This window comes from Scyliorhinus torazame, chromosome 15 (assembly GCF_047496885.1).
Source record: "Scyliorhinus torazame isolate Kashiwa2021f chromosome 15, sScyTor2.1, whole genome shotgun sequence".
NCBI lineage: Eukaryota > Metazoa > Chordata > Chondrichthyes > Carcharhiniformes > Scyliorhinidae > Scyliorhinus > Scyliorhinus torazame.
In genome coordinates this window covers 25,401,003-25,424,584 of record NC_092721.1, presented here as the reverse complement: position 1 = coordinate 25,424,584, position 23,582 = coordinate 25,401,003, and the positions used below count along the sequence as shown (strand labels likewise).

Sequence of the window (23,582 nt, the reverse complement as noted above, 5' to 3'; positions counted from 1 at the left end):
GTGAAAATATTTGTTTTGTTTTTACCCCGTGAAGTTGATGACAGTTCTCTTAATATATAAACAATTAAGCATTTCTAGAACTCGTTATGAAATATTCAGCATTTATTAAATGTATTTAATCTTATTCATGGGGTCATGGTTAATGAACTAGCCTGATTTCAAGATGAAGGAGGGACACTCATACAGCCCACTCACTAGCCCAGGCTGCCCATCACTGGTTTATATTAAAAGAACTCGAGGGCTGGATTTGTGTGCTCCAGGTTTCCAGTTCCAGCATCGCATCAGTCGGTTCGGGTGTGTGACCTCAGGATATTGTTGGATCGAGGTCTTCTGTGAATGCAGGGGATTAACCTTCCTGCACCCATCGCATTCAGCAACCCTGGGTTGGCTATTTAGGAAGGGCCCAGTGGCATAAAATGAAATGCGGGTAGGAAATGGCACCAAGGCAACAAATTTCTTGCCCAAATTCTTTTTGGAATATTCCCTGCTGTTATCCTTAATCGTTTGTGATTTTAGCAAAACAATAATACACACTTTAAACTTATCATTTGAACTCAAATTTGCCTCTTTTTTAAAAAGCCATATGATGGTAGTTTTAAAAGGATACGTAATGAACAGTCAACCTATTTTTAACATTTGATTGGAATAACTTGATTCTCTAGATTTTAAATTGGGGATTCTGCTGAATTGCCAGATTATTGAATTATTTTTCCCAACTCTTTTTTTTTTACCTGACTGAAGGTGTGAGGGATTGGGGAGGTGAATAACATTTGTAAATAAGAACAATAAGTATGTATGCAATAGAAATGTCTACATTTGGATTCCAAGGTGTGTACAATATTTTAAGAGATGCATTGCACATCCAAGCTATTGAGTCTCCCTGCAGTTTCCACAAATTATTATCAGACATTGTGTTTTCTTTTGTGCTTCCACTAATATTACTCTTGTTCATTGCTACACACTTATTCATTGATATAAGAGTGTATTTATCATTTTATTTTTCTGAGAAGTTTTATGGAAATCTAAAGTATATATTAGGAAGAGTACTATTTGGTTCGGTAATTGCAGATATGAAACTGGTGCGGCCCAATAACTCTAAGCTTAAAAAGGTCTGCACACACATTTACAATTCTCCCAGTCCACTGTTGTCCTATTTAAATTTACAGGAAAATGCTAACTTTCATGTGCGTTTCACTGCACTTAATGAATAATTAGACTGTCCTGATTAAAATCTGTACTGAACACATCTTCTCTGTAATCATCACTGTAACCCCGAAGATTGTTTCTCCAATTTTCTCCACTCTTCCCATAAAGGCTTTGACATTGGATGCACCATGGCTCTAAGGGTATCATCAAACTTTGTTACTTTGACTAAATGCCTACTCTTCAGGTGTGCTGGACATGATGATCAACTTCAAGGCAGAGGCTAATAATGTCCTTGCCTAGTATCCACTTTCTAGATGGGATCATTGCATTGCAACCAGCCTTGCAAGAGCCTTGGTGGATTTGTCCCCACCACCACAGGGGTACTTAAACCAATTGCAGTGTACCTACAGCTGCCCTTGAATGTGAACACAGGCGTGAAAGTAAATCTTGAATTTCCCAGTGTATAAAAGTTCATTTGCACCCTGCCTCTGCTACCTGAGCCAGAGTGGGTGGGGGAGGACTGTAAAGCTTCTTTAGTGCCCGTGAGGTTTTTATTCAGCAGCAATAATAATCTTTATTAGTGTCACAAGTAGGCTTACAAAACTGCAATGAAGTTACTGTGAAAATACCCCAGTTGCCACACTCCAGCGCCTGTTCTGGTATACTGAGGAGAATTCAGGATGCCCAATTCACCCAACAAGCGCATTTTGGGGGAATTGTGGAAGGAAACCGGAGCACCCGGAGGAAATCCACGCAGACACAGGGAGAACATGCAGACTCCGCACAGTGGCCCAAGCCGGGAATCAAACCCAAGTCCCTGTGAAGCAACAGTGCGAACCACTGTGCTACCACGTCACCCATGTTTTAGTTGTAGTTTGTTTGAAAGGGTGTCCTTATTTCATACAGCTCCCTGTGACAAAATGCAAAACAAATTGATACGTAGTACAAACTACCGTGGATAAAAAATCGCATCTACATATTAATGAAATCGTCAACATGTTTGCAGGAGATTACAGGATTGGTATTGCTCTATAATTTGTTATTCTAGAATAGATATTCCTGGCATATTGCTGAATTTATTTCACCACTGCAAAAGCTCCATAATTTTCAACAGCACAAGATTGAGATTTTATGGCAAGTAAAATGATACACTGTTGCTTCTTTTAGTATTCATCATCGGTGACTCTGAGGAAGAATAATTTTTCAAACAATTTCAACCCCTTTCATGTTTTAAATAGTAACATGTATTGAATTAAAATTGGTGGTATGCTTGTTATGCTTTTTTATTGTTGTGACGTCAGTGTGTGAAGGGTAGCCCCTTGTCTGGGGTGATTTATTCACCTAGTGCTTCTAGCGGTTGCAGTGCAATTCCTGGTGTACTTTGAACATTCCTCTTCTTCAGTTACCTGCCTGAAGGCAGCTCTTTGGTGGTTTTTGGCAGAACCATGGTGAAATGTCACGATTTTTTTTTAATTACAGGTAGGGCACCAAGGTAAGTCCTGAGCCAACTTCAGCTGGGAGGGGAATTGAGCCCCATGTGAATCTGATCCACACACTAGCCATCTAGCTAGCTGAGCTAACCAGCTCCACATTTTGAACGTTATCTGGTAAATAAAATAGAAGTCTTAAGCATATTTAAGTAGCATCTTTCACAATATCGGCATATCTCAAATGTGATTCATGGCTGTTGAGGTACTTCAGGAAGGAAGCTACTGTTATTATGTAACCAGTCTTCAATTTGTAAATGACTATCTAATCTGCTGCTTGGAGTTGAGATTCTGTTTTTTATGGTTCTGTTTTTTGTCAAGTTTTAGATGGGATGTGGCTGTCGCTGGCTAGGCCAACATTTATTGTCCATCCCTATATGCCCTTGGGAAGGTGGTGGTGAGGTGCCTACTTGAACCACTGCAGTTTCTGTGGAATAGGAGCATTCATATTAGGAATGATGTTCTAGGATTTTCGTCCAGTGACAGTGAAAGAACAGTGATGTGGTCTGTCGTCAGTATGGTATGTGCTTTGGAGGGAAATTTGCAGGTGGTGCTGTTTCACCAAGCACAAGCTTGCGCTGTATAAAATGATGCAGCCTTTATAGTGGTGTAATACATTCAGTACTAGTTAGCACTGCTGCCTCACAGCGCCAGGGACCCAATTCCGGCCTCTGGTGGCTGCCTGTGCGGAGTTTGCACTTTCTCCCAGTATCTCCGTAAGTTTCCTCTAGGTGTTTTAGTTGCTTCCCACAATCCAAAGATGTGCAGGTTAGATGGATTGGCCATGCTGGGTTGTCCCTTGGTGTCCGGAATGTGCAAGTTAGGTGAGGTTACAGGGATTGGGGGCTGCGGTAGGGTTCTCTTTCAGAAGATCGGTGCAGACTCAATGGGATGACTGGCCTCCTTCTGCACTGTAGGAATTCAATGGCTCTGGATTTTGATTGCTCTGTGAAGGGGAAGAATGTGTATGTTGCAGGGATAAGGTAGGGGAGTAGCACTATGTGGAAATCACTTTCAGAAAGTCCGTGCAGACTCAATGGGCCAATTGGTCTTCTTCTGCACTGTAAAGATTCTGTAATATTGCTAAAATTGTTCACTTTGATAGAAATTTCTACACTTTTCCAATTTTAGCTTCAATGTGCACCCCGATTTTCTGTACTTCATGTCTCTTTATGTGGTAAAAGGTTAATGTGATAACACTCTCAAGAAGCACTGTTTTACTCTGTTTTCTCCTGAGTGAGCAATCAATAGAGTGTGCAACTCTATTGGGCAACCAGATAAAGAGGAGAGCTCTGCATTTACAAAGGACCTTTTGCGAGCACCAGGCATCCTAATGCACTTTATAGCCAAGGAAGTGCTTTTGAAGTGTAGTCACTGGTGCAGTGTGAGGAAACGTGGCAGTCAATTTTTTGCATAGTAAGATCCCACAGACAGCAGTCTGATAACGACCAGATAATCTGTTTTTTGTGATGGTGATTTGAGGGATAAATATTGTCCAGGGCACCGGGGATAACTCTCCTGCTCGTCTTCAAAATGGTGTCGTGGAATCTTTGACACGTATGTTTCATCTGAGAAACAGCAGCTCTGACGGGTCAGTAACTCCCTCGGCACTGCACTGACGCGTCAGCCGAGATTTTGTGCTCAATTCTGAAGTGCGACCTGAACCCACTATCTTCTGAATCAGAGACAAGAGTGTTACTAACTGAGGCATGGCTGACATGACTGTTAACAAAGAACTTGTACTTACATTTCACAATCTCAGAACATTCCAAGGCAATTCACAGCTGATGATGTACTCTTGGAAGTGTAGTCACTGCTGTAATATTAATGTGCAGTCATTTAGAACATGGTGAGAACCCACAATCGACATTTTAATTATGTTGGTTGAGAGATAAACGCTGGCCAGGAGCACGCTCCCACTCTGTTCCCAGTGGCCTGGATTTCGTGGCAGTGATGGTGAAGCTATTAGTGTTCTCCGTCATTATTCCATTGGAACTGACAACAAATTCAGCAGTCCCCACATGCACAGTATAATGAAGAAATCCAGGAGTTGGTGTCAGTGATTCTATGATTCTCCAAAGTGCTTTATGAAACATCCTCCCTCCCCTCCGCAGAATGAAATCTGTGGGAACTCAACTGAACTGGCAAGAAGTTATGCCATAAAACCCATACGACATAGGAGCAGAATTAGGCCATTCGGCCCATCTGGTCTGCTCCACCATTCAACCATGGCTGATATGTTTCTCATCCTCATTCTCCTGTCTCCTCCCCATCATCCCTGCAGCAAAGAATTCCACAGAGTCACCACCCTCTGGCTGAAAAAATTCCTCCTCATCTCAGTTTTAAAGAATGGTCCCTTCAGTCTGAGGCTGAGGCCTCGGCCTCGGGTTCTAGTTTCTTCTACCAGTGGAAATATCCAACCGCCTCCACTCTATCGAGGCCTCTCAGTATCCTGTACATTTCAATATGATCCGCCCTCATCCTTCTAAACTCCAACGAGGACCGACGCAGAGTCCTCAACCGTTCCTCATATGGCAAGCTCTTGATTCCAGGGATCATTCTTGTGAACCTCCTCTGGGCCATTTCCAAGGACAGCACATTCTTCCTCTGAAGGATGCTCCACCATCACTGGGGAGGTAGTGGTATTGTCACTGGACTAGTAATTCAGAGACCCAGAGTCATGCTTTGGGGACCTGGGTTAAAATCCCACCATGGCCGATGGCAAAATTTGAATTCTATAAAAAAACATGGAATTAAAAAGTCTAAAGGTGATCATGAAACCATTGTTGATTGTCGTATAAACCCATCTAGTTCACTAATGTCCTTTAGGGGAGGAAATCTGTTGCCTTTACCTGGCCTGGCTTCATGTGACTCCAGATCCACAGCATGTGGTTGACTCTTAGGCAATAAATGTTGGCGCAGCCAGCCCCACATCACATGGATGAATTAAGATATGGAGCCCAAAACTGCTCACAGTACTCCAAATGGGGTCTGACCAAAGCCTTATACAGCCTCAGAAGTACATCCCTGCTCTTGTATTCTAGCCCTCTCGATATGAATGCTAACATTGCATTTGCCTTTCTAACTGCTGACTGAACCGGCATGTTAACCTTAAGAGAATTTTGAACAAGGACTCCTAAGTCCCTTTGTGCTTCTGATTTCCTAAGCCTATTTCCATTTATAAAATAGCCTCTGCCTTCATTCTTCCTATGAAAGTGCCTAACCTCACACTTTTCCACATTGTATTCCATCTGCCACTTCTTTGCCCACTTTCCTAGCCTGCCCAAGTCCTCCTACAGCCCCCCTGCTACCTCAATACTACCTGTCCCTCTACCGATCTTTGTATCATCTGCAAACTTAGCAAAAGTGCCCTCAGTTCTTTCTTCCAGATCGTTAATGTATATTGTGAAAAGTTGTGATCCCAACACCGACCCCTGAGGCACACCACTAGTCACCGGCTGCCATCCTGAAAAAGACCCCTTTATCCCCACCCTCTGCCTTCTGCCAGTCAGCCAATCCTCTATCCATGCCAGAATCTTACCCTTCTACTCATATGCTACTAGTCTCACTGTTAAAAGTTGCACTTTCTTGAATGAGATGAAACGCGGCTTCTGACTGTGCTTTAAGTTCATAATTACTGCGAAACACTCTGACCTGCTCTGAAAAACTTCACTTAAATCTCTGAGATGCCAAATTTCTCCAAATTAAAGCTTTCACAGAATTTACAGTGCAGAAGGAGGCCAGTCGGCCCATCGAGTCTGCACCGGCTCTTTGAAAGAGCACCCTACCCAAGCCCACATCTCCACCCTATCACCATAACCCAGTACCCCCACCCAACACCGAGGGCAATTTTGAACACTAAGGGCAATTTAGCATGGTCAATCCACCTAACCTGCACATCTTTTGGACAGTGGGAGGAAACCGGAGCACCCAGAGGAAACCCACGCACACACGGGGAGAACGTGCAGTCTCTGCACAGACAGTGAACCAAGCCAGGAATCGAACCTGGGACCCTGGAGCTGTGAAGCAATAGTGCTGACCACCGTGCTACCGTGCTGTCTGAACTTTGAACTTAGGAACATAGGAATTAGTGCAGAAGTAGGCAATTCATCCCTTCGAGTCTGCTCTGCCATTCAATCAGATCATGGTTGATCTCTTCCTGGTCTCAAAGCCACCACCCCCCCCCCCTCCCCCGCCTGTTCACCATATCCCTTTAACCCATTTTTTTCCCCAGAAATATTTCTGTCTGCCTCTTGAAATCATTTAATGATTCGGACTCCACCACAGTATGGGGCAGCGAGTTCCACAAATTCACCACCCCTTGCGAGAAGTAGTGCCTCCTCATCTCAGTTTTAAATCTACCATCTCTCAACCTATATCTGTGACCTCATGTTCGTGATTGTCCCACAAGGGGGAGCATTTGGTCCACGTTTACTTTTTCTATCCCTTTTAATATTTTATACACCTCGAACAGATCCCCTCTCATCCTTCTAAACTCCAGCGAGTATAAGCCCAAACTGTTTAATCTCACCTCGTACGTCAACTCCTTCATCCCCGGAATCAATCTGGTGGACCTCCTCTGAACTGCCTCCAAAGCCACCACATCCTTCCTCAAATAAGGAGACCAAAACTGGACACAATACTCCAGATGTGGTCTCACCAACACCCTATACAATTGCAACAATACTTCTCTACTTTTTTACTCCAGTCCTTTTGCAATAAACGATAAGATTCCATTTGCCTTTCTTATTATATTTTGTACCTGCATGCATACTTTCTACGATTCATGAACAAAGACACCCAGATCCCTCTGCCCAGATGCATTTTGAATCTGCTTTCCATTTAGATAATAATTTGCCTGACTATTTTTCCAGCCAAAATGGATAACCTCACACTTAAAAAGTAATTGAACTTTGTCTACCTTGTATTTAGCTCACACAATAGATGGTTATGATTAATTTTAGCTTTTTGGAACTTTAAATTCCAATGGATGATAATGGCATAGTGTAGGTTGGATGGCTTTTGTTTCGGTGCAACATCGTGGGCCGAAGGGCCTGTACTGCGCTGTATTGTTCTATGTTCTATGAACCAACTGAACTTTGCTGCGTGTGAATACTTCAGTGTGATTGGTTGTTTATCAGTTTGAAGACCTTCTCACTGTTGCTGCGCCTCAACTTGGTGCCAGATTTAAACTGTCCTCAGGAAAATCACGCCCCAGAGATACCTAGATCATTTTAGGCATCTTGCTTTGAGATCACCGCTGACTGCACCCATAATACCTTGGAATATGTTGTGTCCACCTGAATGTGGCACTCTGTTGGACCTTTCACGTGAAAGACAGCAAATGCAGCACTCACTCAGAACTACACCACGACACCAGTGTTCCGCCTGCTGCACTTTCGGAGGGATGGGAAGAAAAAATTCACCAGCATGGTTCCCGAGATGAGGGAATGTCTCTGATGAAGATAGGTTGGGGAATTTGACTGTTTTCCTTGGAGTGGAGAAGGCTGGCAAGAGGGTTGATGGAGGTACTTCCAAAGCATGAGGGGTCTGGGCAGAGTGCATAAGGAGATAATGTTTCCACTGCCAAAAGGACGGAGAGTGAGAGGGCACAGATGTAAGGTGATTGGCAAAAGAGGCAAAAGGCCATGTGGAGGTGGAGATTCGCTCATGGGGAGTAGCTATTGTCTGGGATGCACTGCCTGAGACTATGGTGGCGGCAGGTTCACTCAAAGCATTCAAAGAGGGAATTGGGTCGTTGTGTGGAAAAGGACGAAGGTGCAAGAGTAACGGGGAGAAGGCGGGAGAATAGCTCACTCCCGTAGAAATTCTGAGATCAACCCAAATAAGTCTCCTGAATGGGACTTGAGCGTGACCCAGGGAAAGTGTTGGTGCCAGGAACGAGATGGAGGGAGGGCTGCCCGCAGCAGTGAACACTCCCAATCCCACTCCCAATATTATATGTCTGCCATAACTAAAGCTCATTGGTGCCACCTATTCATCCAGGGCCACTAGCTAAGGGATACACAATTTAGCCAGGAGTACTGGGCAGGGCAGCTTCTGCAGCGCTGTCGAGCTCTCTTCGGCATTGCCAGAGCTGAAAGGCATGCAGACCGTGGTTAAAATGCTTGTGATACAGGAATACTTGTGATCCAGGGTGTTGGGGGGGGGGGGGGGGGGGTCAGCACAGGGGGTTTCGTTCTGTATTTGCCGCACGGGGCACACACCATGTATGTGTGTGTGTGTGGGGGGGGGGGTCCATTTCATTCCTTGCCTTGATATTCCCCATGTTATGCAAAAAGCATGACATAAGGTGTCGATTCAAAGGTCTGCCCGCCCAGGTGATGCTGAGGTCGAAAGGGGTCTTTGGGGAATTGAACTGGGAATACAAGATTGGCTGGAACCACCTGGATAGAAGCTGGCGGCTCCCAATCTCCCCAGAGTTAGTCCCCACTCCTTGACAAAATAGCCATTTCCCCCACGTTGAGCTGCGCCGGTTTCATCTGTGGTAAGAGGGCGGGCGGGAGGGCTTTTTTTCTTTTTGTTTTGCTTGTCTTTTAAACTCAGATCGCATGCGGGTCGGCGATTGCACCGGGAAGCTTAAAAAAATCAATCACCTGAATGAGAGAGTGTAGTGGACACTTAAAAAAGGAATACAATATTTCGATTTTCGGACGAGCTTCGCTGTTTATCTATTGTGTCACTTTAGATTAAGTCATAAACTTTTTGACAACAAACATTTGATATGTTGGCTGAGAATTGTTTTCGATGTCAATTTCCTTTGAAAGTTAACAGGTCAATGCAGTTTCACCCCTGTACATAACTTTTCTTTTAAACACGTTGATTAATCTTAATGAATGAACATCTCGTTGATTTGAACGCACCGCAGTTAAAATTCCATGGCGCGATTAACGCCTTGTAAAAGCTGCACGATTTCGTTAAAAGGAAAATTCTAATAAATCAGATCAGATCAGAGCCTTCTCGGGAAGCCCGCGCTCTCCACATGAAATTGGTCTTCCCCGGGTGGCTCCGTATTTCAAAGGGAGGGTGGGCGCTCGCTCTTCGTTTTGATTTTGGCCAGGTCGGGTCTTCAGTTTTGCAAGCCGGAAATCAGATTAACAGTGGGTATCTCGGGGATGGATGTCCCTCTACAATCAGGACACTGGTATCCAGGTCAAAGCAGGCTCGCTCTTATCTTCTCCCCGAAGTGGTTCACCAGCAAGCACCCCCGGGGGGGGGGGGGGGTGCACAATTAAAGCTTTCAATATTTAACGTTACAGCATTGTACACTTCTGGATGCAGTCCCAGTGATGCTGGCCGTGTACAGGCAGGTCATCTCAGGATACGACTTAGTCAAATGCGATTGAAGCCACCATTTCGCTGTTACTTTCCCTATTTTGAGCTTGCTAATATTCCTACCTCTGTCTGGGGCGCAGAACAGATTGTACAATCCACCCCCATTTTTACATATGTTTCAATCATGACGACATGTTCGCTAATGTTAAGTGACAGTAACTTCCAACCTGGGTGCCTTGACTTGAACTGAAATGAAGAAAGGGTGGGTATCCCTGTGTGTGTGTGTGTGTGGTTTTGTAAGTCATGCTATGAGGTTTAAATGTTGGGACACATTTAAAAGCGCACTGTCTGGCTCTTCGACCTTCTCCGCTGTTTAACACGTGGGTTTATTCATTGTTGAGTCAGAAACCGATCTGCCAACTTGAAAACAGACCCTGACTGGCTGGCTCCTGGGTTCGTGAAACTGACCTGAAATTGAAGATTGTAGTTGAAAATATAGTTGGAATTTTAAAACTGTTTCCCCTATATCCATAGGTGTAAGGTTTCCTTTCGCTCAAGGTGAATTTCATCAGTGTACCTCGTTTTTGTCAATTTTGGTGATATTCATCGTGTGCTGTTGTTAACACATGTGTCATACTGTGAATTACAAGGCGTTTAAACCGGTATGATAGTATAAGCATAACATATCATGACGACATGTTACCTGTTATCATGTTATCATGATACCTGGATAGCACAATTGCTTCACAGCTCCAGGGTCCCAGGTTCGATTCCGGCTTGGGTCACCGCCTGTGCGGAGTCTGCACATCCTCCCCGTGTGTGCGTGGGTTTCCTCCGGGTGCTCCGGTTTCCTCCCACAGTCCAAAGATGTGCAGGTTAGGTGGATTGGCCATGATAAATTGCCCTTAGTGTCCAAAATTGCCCTTGGTGTTGGGCGGGGTTACTGGGTTGTGGGGATAGGGTGGAGGTGCTGACCTTGGTAGGGTGCTCTTTCCAAGAGCTGGTGCAGACTCGATGGGCCGAATGGCCTCCTTCTGCACTGTAAATTCTATGATACTTAGTGTGCAATGTAACAAAAAACGCACGATATTTTATTTGAGTCAATATTACAAGTCCAATCAGAAGTTGTTGAAATCGCAGCATAAATTGTTTGTGATCGGGGAAATACGTTGTTTGCACCCGGGCGAGCTTCTATGATGGGATGCACAGGCGTTAACAGGTATCTTGGCACTGCCTCAGCATCAGAGACATTTCACCTGTACACACAGTTTTACATCGCCATCTCATCCAAGTGCCCCTGCCAGCTATTTGTGGGGAATCTTCATTGAAGGATTGTTCAGAACAAGCTGTACCCTATTAAAAGTAATTCCCAAATAATATCGACCGGGGGAGCGCCCCCACTACATTCCTGCACACAATTCTCAACAGAATTGCGATCCACTGGCAGGAGCTGAGCGTTGGCAACGAAGCAAAGCGCCGCTTGGGAGGAAATCATATTCTACATCTCAATGGGCGTCTCAAAAAACACAACACGCCCCAGTGAAGAAGCAAGTCAATTAAATAGCACGTGCATTCCATGTCTGAGAAACTTTTAAAAATTGAAATCATTGACTGTGTTTTCCATACTTTTAGAGCAATACAGGGATGGTGGTGGTGGTAGTTGAGGGGCGGGGGGGGGGGGGACAAATCTATTCCTGTTGTTTTTTTAACCACTGGAATGATCTCTATAAATTGAAATGGTGGGCCACATTTGCGGATTACAATTTATTTAAAAAACGTGCTGGTCTGACCTGTATTTGGTTTGAGGGTCCATTCATTACCTTAGTTACTTGAAGAAGGTTGCAGAAATGGCAACTTGTAGTCCTGGGGGAACACACCAACTTCTATACGGAAGTGTACTTTGCAGGCAAAAATTACACCTCAAGTGTTTCACCATTGAGTACCTCTGACCCTTTGAAATACCAGTTTATCTGGCCTAACTTGTGCACCTCTATAACAAAAAATAACCTGTTTATACAGCGCTTTTCAAAACACTAAGACCTCCCAAGGCATCTCACAGGAACATTATGAAACATAGATTATCATCGAATTTACAGTGCAGAAGGAGGCCACTCGGCCCATCGAGTCTGCACCGGCTCTTGGAAAGAGCACCCTACCCAAGGTCAACACCTCCACCCAACACTAAGGGCAATTATGGACACTAAGGGCAATTTATTATGGCCAATCCACCTAACCTGCACATCTTTGGACTGGGGGAGGAAACCGGAGCACCCGGAGGAAACCCACGCACACACGGGGAGGATGTGCAGAATTCGCACAGACAGTGACCCAAGCCGGAATCGAACCTGGGACCCTGGAGCTGTGAAGCAATTGTGCTATCCACAATGCTACCGTGTTGCCCCAAAAACAAAATATGATTTGGAGCCACATTCTGAGATACTGGGGAAGTTGCCCAAAAACTTGGTCAGAGAGGTGGGTTTTAAGGAGTTCTGGTAAAGGAGGGGCCAGAGAAGTGTAAGCATGATATTCAGGAGTTTAGGCTCAACGCAACTTGAGCCCATTCAATGGCGATTAACATGGGGGGATTCTCGAGAACTATACACACGCTGACATGTACACACATGCGCCCATCGACCGACTCTCTGTCACGCTCCTAAGTGGCCTCGTTTATTGTAGGTGACAAAAAGTGTTTCGGAAATAAAAATAGTTAATAGCCGAAAGCCTGATTTTTTTCAGCAATGGCCATCACCCTGTGAACGAGGTTGTCAACTAGTGACTGCGATTTTAGGGGCGTGAGCTGAAATGGACAGGCCGAGTTGTGTATCACAGCAAGGGGCTCGAGCCCAGACTACTGAAAAAGACTTGGAGATCATGTGGCGTGCAATATAAACGATATTGGCAGAGCTGCTCCTGCTCACTTTTAACTAGAGGCTACGCTGCTCTAAAAAGGAGGGGATGTTCGTGAAAGTTCCCCAGCGCAGCGGAGTCGTCCTTTCATTGATCCTGAAAAACCGATGATGGAAAAGCAGTGCAGATGCTGGGAAGCTGAAGAAGAGAAAGGCCTGGGAATAAGCCAGGCAAGGTCTGTGGAGGGCGAGTGTCGGTGTTAACGTTTCGAGTCGGATGTGACTTCTACCAATTTGAAGAAAAGTCATATTCGACCAGAAAGGTTAACCCTTTCCCCACAGGCCTGCTGAATATTTCCGGTAAAATCGTGTTTTCTCTCACCATCTTCATCTGTCATGTTTAACGACACAGATAAATCAACAACAACTCTTGTATAACGCCGCCAACCTAATGAAACCTCACAAGGGACTTCACATCAGCGTTATCCCACAAAATGTAGTTAACATAAAGCACAGCAAGAGCCCCTTCGGCCCATCGTGTCTGTGCTCGCCGTCAAGCACCTATCCGCTCCAATCCTATTTTCCAGCACTTAGTCCATAGTCTTGTTCGCTAATAGCAAATTACTGCGGATGCTGGAATCTGAAACAAAAACAGAAAATACTGGACAATCTCAGCAGGTCTGACAGAATCTGTGGAGGGAAAAGGGAGCATTGTCAGCTTTGACAAAGAGTCATCCAGACTGGAAACGTTAGCTCCCTTCTCTCTCCACAGATGCTGTCCGACCAGCTCAGATTGTGCAATGTTTTCTCTTTTTGTCTTGTATGCTATGACGTTTCTTAAATGCAGTGAGGGTTCCCGCCTCTACCATCCTTTCAGGAAGTGAGTTCCAGATTTCCAACGTCTTCCGGATGTTTTTCCCCCCCTTAAATCCCCTCTAACTCTCCTGCCTCTTACCTTAAATCTATGCCCCCTGGTTATTGGCCCCACTACTAAGGGGAATAATTTCTTCCTAACTCCCCTTCAATCGTGCCCCTCATCAGCCTTCTCGGCTCCAAGGAAAACAACCCCAACCTAGCCAGCCTTTCTTCGTGGCTGAAACGCTCCAGCCCAGACAACATCCTGATGAATCATCACTGCATCCTCTAGTGCAAATATGAAAATAATGAAATGAAAATCGCTTATTGTCACAAGTAGGTTTCAAATGAAGTTACTGTGAAAAGCCCCTAGTCGCCACATAGGGGCTGGTTTAGCACAGGGCTAAATCGCTGGCTTTAAAAGCAGACCAAGGCAGGCCAACAGCACGGTTCAATTCCCATACCAGCCACCCCGAACAGGCGCCAGAATGTGGTGATTAGGGGCTTTTCACAGTAACTTCATTTCAAGCCTTCGTGTGACAATAAGCGATTTTCATTTCATTCATTCGGGAATGTCTGGGGAGGCTGGTACGGGAATTGAACTGCGCTGCTGGCCTGCTTTAAAAGCCTGCTATTTAGCCCTGTGCTAAACCAGCCCCTATCAATATCAAAAAACCAACTGTCGATCTTGAAGACCCAGCAATATATTATTCCCCTTTCTTCCTTTACAAATTATGTCCCCAAGCAAAACCTTTTGGTTAAAGCATTTTGAAACCCAAGGGTTTAATTCAGACTCCAGCTCCATGTTTAGAAAAGGACAATGTTCGCATGTTCAACTTCTATTCCGTGCGGATAATAGAAACAAAAGATCTAATTGCTGTAATTATCCAGAGTCCATCAAGAAATACAAGAACGTGCCAAGAATTTCTCTCCATTTGCAAGCTTTCGGCTCGGATATGTATTACGCTGACGGGAAGTCAACATATGTTCAGAAAATATGGGCTAGCAACATCTGGAGTTCCTGTCTTACATTGTTCTCGATAAAGTCGTTTCCTTTGAAGCTTTAGTTCTCAGTCGTTTAGAACTGGACGAGGCAGATCTTGGACGAGGTCTTGTCATTCTCCATGTATGGTCTTTCATGTTGTCCATCCTAAAGAACTCTCTATACTTTATTGGCACAGTTACTCTGAGCTATGAGCTGAATGCCCTCGGGCCTGGGGGCTTGCAGGAACTCAGCGCGCAGGCTTCTAACTTAGGCACAGGCCTCTGGTGAAATGCCTTCTGTGCGCGTCGTAAATTCCGAAGAGCTATTGCAGGATGATTGACTTGTGAACCGATGTTATTTTATAACTTTTGTTTCCCGTAGTATAGGAATGTGTGAGAAATGACGGATCAGAGATGGTCTCTCGAGTCTGCCTTCATAGAACCATAGAATATCTACAGTACCGAATGAGGTCACTCGGCCCGTCGAGTCTGAACTGACCCTCGGAAAGAGCACCCTACCTATGCCCACTCCCCCGCCCTATCCACGTAACCCCACCCAACTTTTAGACACTAAGGGGCGATTTATCATGGCCAATCCACTTAACCTGCGTCTTTAGAGGAAACCGGAGGGAACTCACGCAGGCACGGGGTGAACATGCAAACTCTTTTCCTATCGTGGTCAACTTGTGCGGGTCAGGCCAACCTTCCGTCCCTTCCCACACAGCCTCATGGGGCTGGCAATAAAATAAGAGGAAAACAGGGAGATCCAGTTTTATGTTTTATAGAGAACAGAAGATGGAGGAAGGCGGAATTTCCAGAAAAAATATGTTGATCAATTTAGTATAATTTCTTTATTTTGTCGCTGTTGCTAATTTCCTGTTTTGTCTACAAGGAGCAGAAGCTTTACCTCTGCACTTGGCTGGCCCACAACTTCCCACCTTTTAGCTTCAGTAGAGTGAACTGTGTGGGCTAACTGGTGAAGAAGATTAAGGTTTAATCCATTGCTTTTGGAATTTCATAATTGGAGCATTCCCTTCTGTTGGTGACTTTTGCTGGTTGTGTGTTTCCTTTCTGTTGGTGACTTGTTGCTATCCCAGGAAATCTGAGCTAACCTGATGCATATTTGGCGCAGTGGCATTGTCACTGGGATAATGATCCAGAGACCCAGGATTAATTCTCTGCGGACCAGGGTACGAATCCCACCCTGGCAGAAGGTGAGATTTGAATTCAATTTAACAAAACCTGGAATGAAATCTAGAAAAACTCATCTGGTTCACCAATGTCCTTGGGGGAAGGAAGGAAACCTTCTGTCCTTACCTGATTTGATTTGACTCCTGATCCACAGCAATGTGGTTAACTTTGAACTCTCCTCTCAAGTGGACTTGCAAGTTCAAGTGCAATCGGGGGCGGGTAATAAATACTGGCCAAGCCACACCCCATAAATGAATAAAAATACATTTACAAATCAGTTGTTGGAAATGCGAGGAGCAAAAACACACACTAGATTCGCCATTTATATCTCAATAATTAGTATGTTATTGGCCGCGACATCTAAACTAGCACCGCACTATTGTAGCGTCAAAGAAAAACGTGTGTCGTAAGTGCAACAGCTTGGAACTAGTTGGAAAGAAATTCATCTGCCAGGATTTATGTCAAATGCTTCCACAGCCATTCACAATAAACGGATGTTGATCATTTTCAGAGTCTTACGATAGGGGCACACGCGCCGGTGTCTGAATCGCTTTTAATTCTATCAGATATAAATTATTATTCCTCAGACATATCCAACGGCAGTGTTAAATGGTGACTTCTAAAAACTTTATAAGTTGCTAATGACTGACTAATGATACCACTCGTGCTGACCAATGGCTCTGTCTTGGCCTCCATCACAGAGATAAGCAGGCCGGTGTTTTTATTTAACGTGTGATTTCTTCATTTTTCATATTTACCGATAAAACTTTTTTGCTCCTGTTTTATATTAACTGTGTACACTGTTACCGAATCGAAGCTATCACGGTGGGCATACTCGAACATAAATGCATCGCATTACAATCGCATATCGTTGAAAATGGGGCGCGGTTATGAATTATTAACAGAACGATGCTATTAATCCTGGTTTCAAACTACTGCTTCGCTATAAAAAGTAAATGCATTCAGGTTTTTTTCGATTGGGCTGGGGCTAATGTTCCCGCGTCACAGTACAATCCCATTTTATCACATCCAACCCCATCTGCAGGTCAATCAAACGCGTTGAGGCGACACTTTATTGAGCCAAAAAAACAAACCCTGGGAATACAGATTGGTAAAGTGTTGCTGTTAACACATGTTAGGCTATTAAACGTAACGGAACAAATGTATCGTGAAAACATTTCGTGCTAAGATCCACGAAGGCGGGTGAACAAAATGATTATGATGAACGATTTAGCTCACATCATTGGAAATCATTCCGCGAAATCCCATATAACATGTGACATGTAACCATGTATTGTGGAATGACACATTGGCATACACAATTCAAAATAGCCAATTCTAGAAACTTTAGCATAAGTTTTTAATTGGACTTCAAAAGTTTAGGTTATATTGGAAATAAAACATTTAAAAAAATGTATTTGCCATTTCAGAATGACGGTCATGATATAAAAAAGACCTGCATTTATATGGCGCTTTTCTCGAGTGCCTGGACTCTCAAAGCACTCTGAAGCACTCAAAGCACTCCAATCACTATTTGTTGATGCACCATTTGTCAATGTACACTGTCGATTATTCTTTTGTCTACTATGTACGTACTGTATACCCTTGGCCGCAGAAAAATACTTTTCACTGTACTTCGGTACATGTGACGATAAATATCAATCAATCAATTAAATATAGCCACTGTTGTGCCATTATAATGCCAGTCACTTTAGTGAGGACTAAAACACGGCGTGGATTAGACAATAAAACACTTGTAAACAACACATCTATGATTGATCTATTCAGATAAGCTTGTAGAAAGACTTTTGTTAATCATATCGGTCGGATCATTCGCTGTTTGTGTTGAAATCGAGATCCCGCGAAAACACAGACTGATATCAGTGATAGAATACCGTTCTGGACAAATGGAAACTGTGGACTATAAAAAAAGCTCAAAATTAGCTGGGGGTTAACTGAGATATTAAAAAAATAACAAAGCTCTGTGAAGTTGGCCGGCCAAGAAAAGCTTCAAGACCACCTATAGTTAATTCTATACAATACTATACAATCGACTGGACAGACCCCGGTGTCATTGGCATCTTTAACATGAATCAGGTGTTGCAATAGATTCCTATACTTGGATGAGGGGAGTACGCGTGCGCAGACGGCCTCCTCGGAGGCAATATTTGTTTAATGTTCCTTGGACATTTTATTTGCCCCCACTCCCCCCCGGGACAACAGAAAGCGTTACGGAGAGTCCCAGTGTCTGCATTCCCTTTGCTCAGCCACAAGCGTTTCTTCAGTTTAAGGGGAAGAGGCAAGTTGGGGGGGGGGGGGGGGGAGGATCAATGAGCCTACATCATTCATCAGATTGGCTTCGTCCTCACTCGGTGTTCAAACTTCGATCGGAGATGCCGTTCGGGGAATGCTTCGGATTCAACCCCTCCCCGGCCCGGGCAGCTGATATAAGACATGAGGGGGAGACACAATCTTCATCCCAGTCTCCAGCCTGTATCTGTGCCAGCCAGGCACATGAAGACGAGAGCGTGAGCGAGGAAGCCTTCGATATCCCCTCGGTGCTGGAACCAGAGCCCGCTCCCCTTTGCAATGTTTGCATTCGCTTCCTGTGGCTGGAATGGTTACTTTCCACGTACTGATGACCAGTTTGAGGTGGAGGGAGGTGGTATTGTGGGAGCTGTAGTCTTCCTCTTTATCTTCCCAATGTGGTGTGGCTGTTTGTGTGAGGGGGGTGGGGGTGGAACTGTCAATCAACCAGCAGGGAGATGCCAGAGCGCCTGCGCACATATCCTCCTCCCCTCCTCCAATGGGCTGCGGCCTCTGCTTTGTCTCCGGGCAACCGCTTCCTACTCCCCCCCGCCCCCCCCCCCCCCCCCGCCCCCGCTCTCCGGCGGGCGGGACCGTACAATCTCGCGTGAGCGCCAGAGAGGCTGGGCCGAGAGTGGGGAGCAGGTGTAAGCGGAGCATCTGTGTGTCCAGGGCAGCAATAGGGAGGCAGCACTGACTGAGACAGGCACACAGCGGCCCTGCAGCTTCACACAGACCCTGTTTACAGGCGTGCCTGTCTGCAACAACAACAACAACAAAAAAACAATAATGCATGTGCAGATCTACCTTAATCTGTGCCCACAACTTTTGCTTTCTCTCTAAGTCCCCGTTGCAGCCTCATTTCTTCTCTCTCTCCAGCATCCCTATGTACAGTGTTCAAAATGATGTCCATGAACAGCAAGCAGCCAGCTTTCGGCATGCACCATACCCTACCTGAGCACAAGTACACTTCTCTGCATTCCAGCTCGGAAGCATTAAGGAGAGCCTGCCTTCCAGCGCCCTCGGTATGTACCTGTCTTTCTTTCTTCCTCTCTCCTTCCCCCTCGCTTGTGAATGTGGAGTAATAGCGCTGTGAGGCAATGGTTGGCAAACGCTGCTTTAAGATGTTTGATTTCTCCCATTGTAAGTGACTTTTGCAATTGCAACTCTTGCTGCATTAGCTTTGCCGGTTTAAAAGGGGGTTTTGTTTGTTTTAAGTGTTATGTGACTTTTCCCTGTTGAAAATCAGCTGCTCATTGTGTCTCTCTCCCTCTGTGTTTCTGATAACAGTTGCAGAACAATATCTTCGCCAGCTTAGATGAAACTTTGCTGGCCCGCGCCGAGGCTCTGGCAGCCGTGGATATCGCCGTGTCCCAGGGCAAGAGCCACCCGTTCAAGCCGGATGCCACCTACCACAACATGAACACGGTGCCATGCACCTCTACCTCGGCCGTGGCACTGCCGCACCCGTCCGCGCTGCCCTCGCACCCTCATGGCCATCACCACCACCATCACCACCACCAGCCTCACCAGCCGCTCGACCCGGGGGAGCTCATCGACCACCTCAGCTCGTCCTCGCTCACCCTGGCCGGGGCCATGTCGGTGGCCGGAGGAGGAGGCGGAGGGGATGGAGGAGGAGGAGGAGGAGGAGGGGGAGTGGGCGCCGGTGGAGGGGTGGTGTCCACCTCGGCTCACCCCCACGCGGCTCACATGCACAGCCTGGGCCACCTGAGTCACCACCACCACCATCACCACCACCACCACCCGCACCAGGCGGCCATGGGCATGACCCCGCACCACCCCCACGGGCTGGTGGGCCACGGGGTGGCGGCGGGCCTGCCCTCGGTCAACGACGTGGACGCCGACCCGCGGGAGCTGGAGGCGTTCGCCGAGCGCTTCAAGCAGCGGCGCATCAAGCTGGGGGTGACCCAGGCGGACGTGGGCGCGGCGCTGGCCAACCTGAAGATCCCGGGCGTGGGCTCGCTCAGCCAGAGCACCATCTGCAGGTTCGAGTCCTTGACTTTGTCCCACAACAACATGATCGCCCTCAAGCCCATCCTCCAAGCCTGGCTGGAGGAGGCGGAGGGCGCGCACCGGGAGAAGATGAACAAACCCGACATCTTCAACGGCGGCGAGAAGAAGCGCAAGCGCACGTCCATCGCCGCGCCGGAGAAGCGCTCCCTCGAGGCTTACTTCGCCGTTCAGCCCCGGCCCTCGTCCGAGAAGATCGCGGCGATCGCGGAGAAACTGGACCTGAAAAAGAACGTTGTGCGGGTTTGGTTTTGCAATCAAAGACAGAAGCAGAAACGGATGAAATTTTCCGCCAATCACTAGCTGCAAGACAGAGGGAGAGAAAGCAAAACGGAATCCCCCCCACCACCCCCCTTTCCCCCCACTGTTCCTCCTTTATCTTTATTTCATGCTGAGAGAGGACAGGACCAAATGCAAGTTGTTGTTCATCCGCAACTGATTCCCAGTCTTGGACAGTACTTTTTGTTGTTGTTTGTGTGTTGATGAATTAAGGAGGGGGGGCTGGGGGAGAGAAAAACACAAAACAAATCTCACTGTGTAAGAGGAGGTTTTTGCAAAGGAGAACGAAAGAGAGAGAAAGGCAGAGACGTGTCCACGACCATCATCAAGCGAAATCCTCGGTTTCTGAGGCACCGTGGTGTTTGTGTTATTTTTCACGTTATTGGTGAAGTGTGCAAATCACAGGTAATTCAGATCGCCCGCTTTCCACGCCGAAAGGTCCAGATTAAACTGTAAGCGAGCCAGCCATGGCGACCATCGTGTTGAGGGGGAACAAACTGGCAGACAGACAATGCCAAGACGATTTATTTGATGTTCACGCACCTCAATATTATTTCACTCCGGTTACCCCAGTGTTTCAGTGACGCTCAAATCCTTTTGCATTCTGTATTTTTTTTAGGGAGTGGGGGTGGGGGGGGGGGGGGGGGGAGCAATAGGATATCTCGACACTTTATGTCATTCACCGACCCCAGAAATCCGTCATGTGTTGTCAATCCCTTTCTGACTTTCAGAAGGCAATTGATTCAGTTACGGAATTAAAACTCAGGCAGTTTTGACAATTGCAGCTCCGGGGACGGGCCGCTCATTTCTTCTGAGTGGGAACCGTGGTGGTTTCTCCAAGTTAAACCCTTTCTGTATCCGGGGGACGACAGCAGCACACTGGTGCGTGTGGATATTACGGCTTGATTTGCTGTTTTGGGGACAGTATTTATGCAGATATCGATCTAGCGTCATTATTAATTATTTTGGATTGTCAATTTAAAAGAAAAAGTCAAAATCTACAACAAAAAAAAATCACACGATTGACATTTTTACAGTGATAACCGTTTCCAAAGTTCTGCATGCTGATCCGCTCACTTTTATTTTTATTTTGTTAAATGTAACGGGCGTTAGCTGTCGGGCACTCCGTTCTGGTAATTGCACTAAGAAAAACAAAGTATGTTGCAGAATTTAGTATATTGTACTGGTTGGAAAACATGTTAGCATATTATGGTTTACGATCAAAATCTCCAAGTGAATCTCGCATTAAAAAAAACCTTGATGTAGGACTACCAAAAGTTTGCGCATAAAATATTCACACTAAATTATTGATTCTGCTTTTGGGTGGGACATGGTCTCCTTTGCGGGCACCGTAAACTACGTGCCCAGGAGCAAAATAACCGCATGAACTGAGGAGAGATGCCGAATTTGGCGCCTATGGATTCGATACGAAAATGTTATGTCTGCAGCGCAGACATTCTATGCATTGGAACTGACGAGCACTATAGGATGGGTAGCTTGATAGACCTTGTGGGTGGTGTGATTTCACTATTAACTGCCTGTTTTCACTAGACACAACATTCTGACCGTGTTTATAACTGTACATAGGTGTTTATTGTAAATAACTTTTTAATTTGCGCACATGTATGTTTACAAACTGCAACCACGTGTGCATCATACGTAAATGAGGAAAAGCAGAAGTCTCACTTTAAGTCAATCCCTGTCCAATGTATATTTGCCAAGCTTTCTCCTGGATTGTGTTTCTTTTTTTTAAATTTATTTACTTATTTATTTAAATTATCTCTGTAAGCCAAATACAACAGGGAGATGTGTCTTATCACATTTACTAATAAAAAGAAATCGAGGGAAACAACTGTCTGTTTAAAGGTGTAATGTTTCTTTGCATCTTGGGGGGGGGGGGGGGGGGGGGAAACTGAGGATACACAAACATACATATAAAATAGAAGCAGGAGGAGACCATTCGGCCCTTCGAGCCTGCTCCGCCATTCGTTCTGATCATGGCTGATCAAGTTCAATATCCTGATCCCACCTCCCCCTCCCCCCATATCCCTTTGGCCCCAAGAGTTATATCTAATTCAAGCGATTAGATGTAAAGGCCGAGAAGGTTGCAATATCTGTAATGTGAAGCGAGTTCTAATTTTCCAGTTATAACGTAAACCAAGAGCACACTCCATAAACCAATCGAGAGTCTGAGGAGTTTTAAATTAGCGGATATGTGAGCTGTGAAATGAACCAACAGTTTTAAAGAAAACACACACACATACATGCAGCACTTGGTTTGCAACCATACTTCCACTTTAAAGTGTCTTCAAATTGGGACAATTGTGTTTTTGCCAGAAGGGCAGAACAGGTTATTAAGATACATATAGGCCTCCCCTCGTTGGCATAACTTTCCACCCAGATGTCACCCGTTGTCTGTGTTGAACGTTGTCGTTTGCAGGGACATCGAGGGAGCGCGTTTGCGATGCCACCTACCGCACTAGTCGAACACTTACCACCCCGAGTCCCAGCTCAAGCCGGCAGTGTTTCGGGTTCACCTTTGGATACGTCCTTGTTATTCTTTGTCGCGCGCTTCTCAAAAGGCACGCGTCGAATGCACTATCATAAAATACAGCCCTTTCGCGGTGCGAATACACACCGTTAGATCGACTAGGAATGTGCTCATGTGTCCCTCAAGCTCGCTGATCCCACGCGCGTGTTGGAACAAACGCAATGCAATGTTGGATGTGGAGTAATCCGAACTGCACACGTTGTCCAATTCTGTCAGTGCAACAATGCAGCTGCAATCATTATCAGTGAATAAATGGGGTGATTCTCTGTGTACCCGAGCAGGCGCCGAAATGTGGCGACTAGGGGCTTTTCACAGTAACTTCATTGCAATGTAAGCCTACTGGTGACAATAAAAGATTACAATAAGGGACACCCATTGTTGCGCATGTACACAAGTAAAAGCATTTTAAAACTCCAAGCTGCGGCGCAGGTAAGATTTCACGTAAAGTATTGAGATAAACAGGCGATTCAACCCCCCCACCCACCAAGTTAATTACATGCAACGCCTTTATCCGGTAAAACACAAATTGTAAAAAAATAAACAGGCATAACACATTTAAATAATATTGAAGGAAAAGTGCGTTGGTGGAAAATTAACCTTTGAAACATT

General features: G+C 45.6%; 1 protein-coding gene across 1 annotated transcript; it reads left to right on the top strand.

Annotated features, from left to right (window-relative positions):
* Positions 1–18,748: 18,748 nt before the first annotated feature.
* pou4f1 (POU class 4 homeobox 1) lies at positions 18,749–22,279 on the top strand. The gene is made up of 2 exons (XM_072476206.1): positions 18,749–19,137; positions 19,403–22,279. Exons 1-2 carry the CDS (start codon positions 19,015–19,017, stop codon positions 20,444–20,446), a joined length of 1,167 nt encoding a protein of 388 aa, XP_072332307.1. The 5' UTR covers positions 18,749–19,014; the 3' UTR covers positions 20,447–22,279.
* Positions 22,280–23,582: the final 1,303 nt, after the last annotated feature.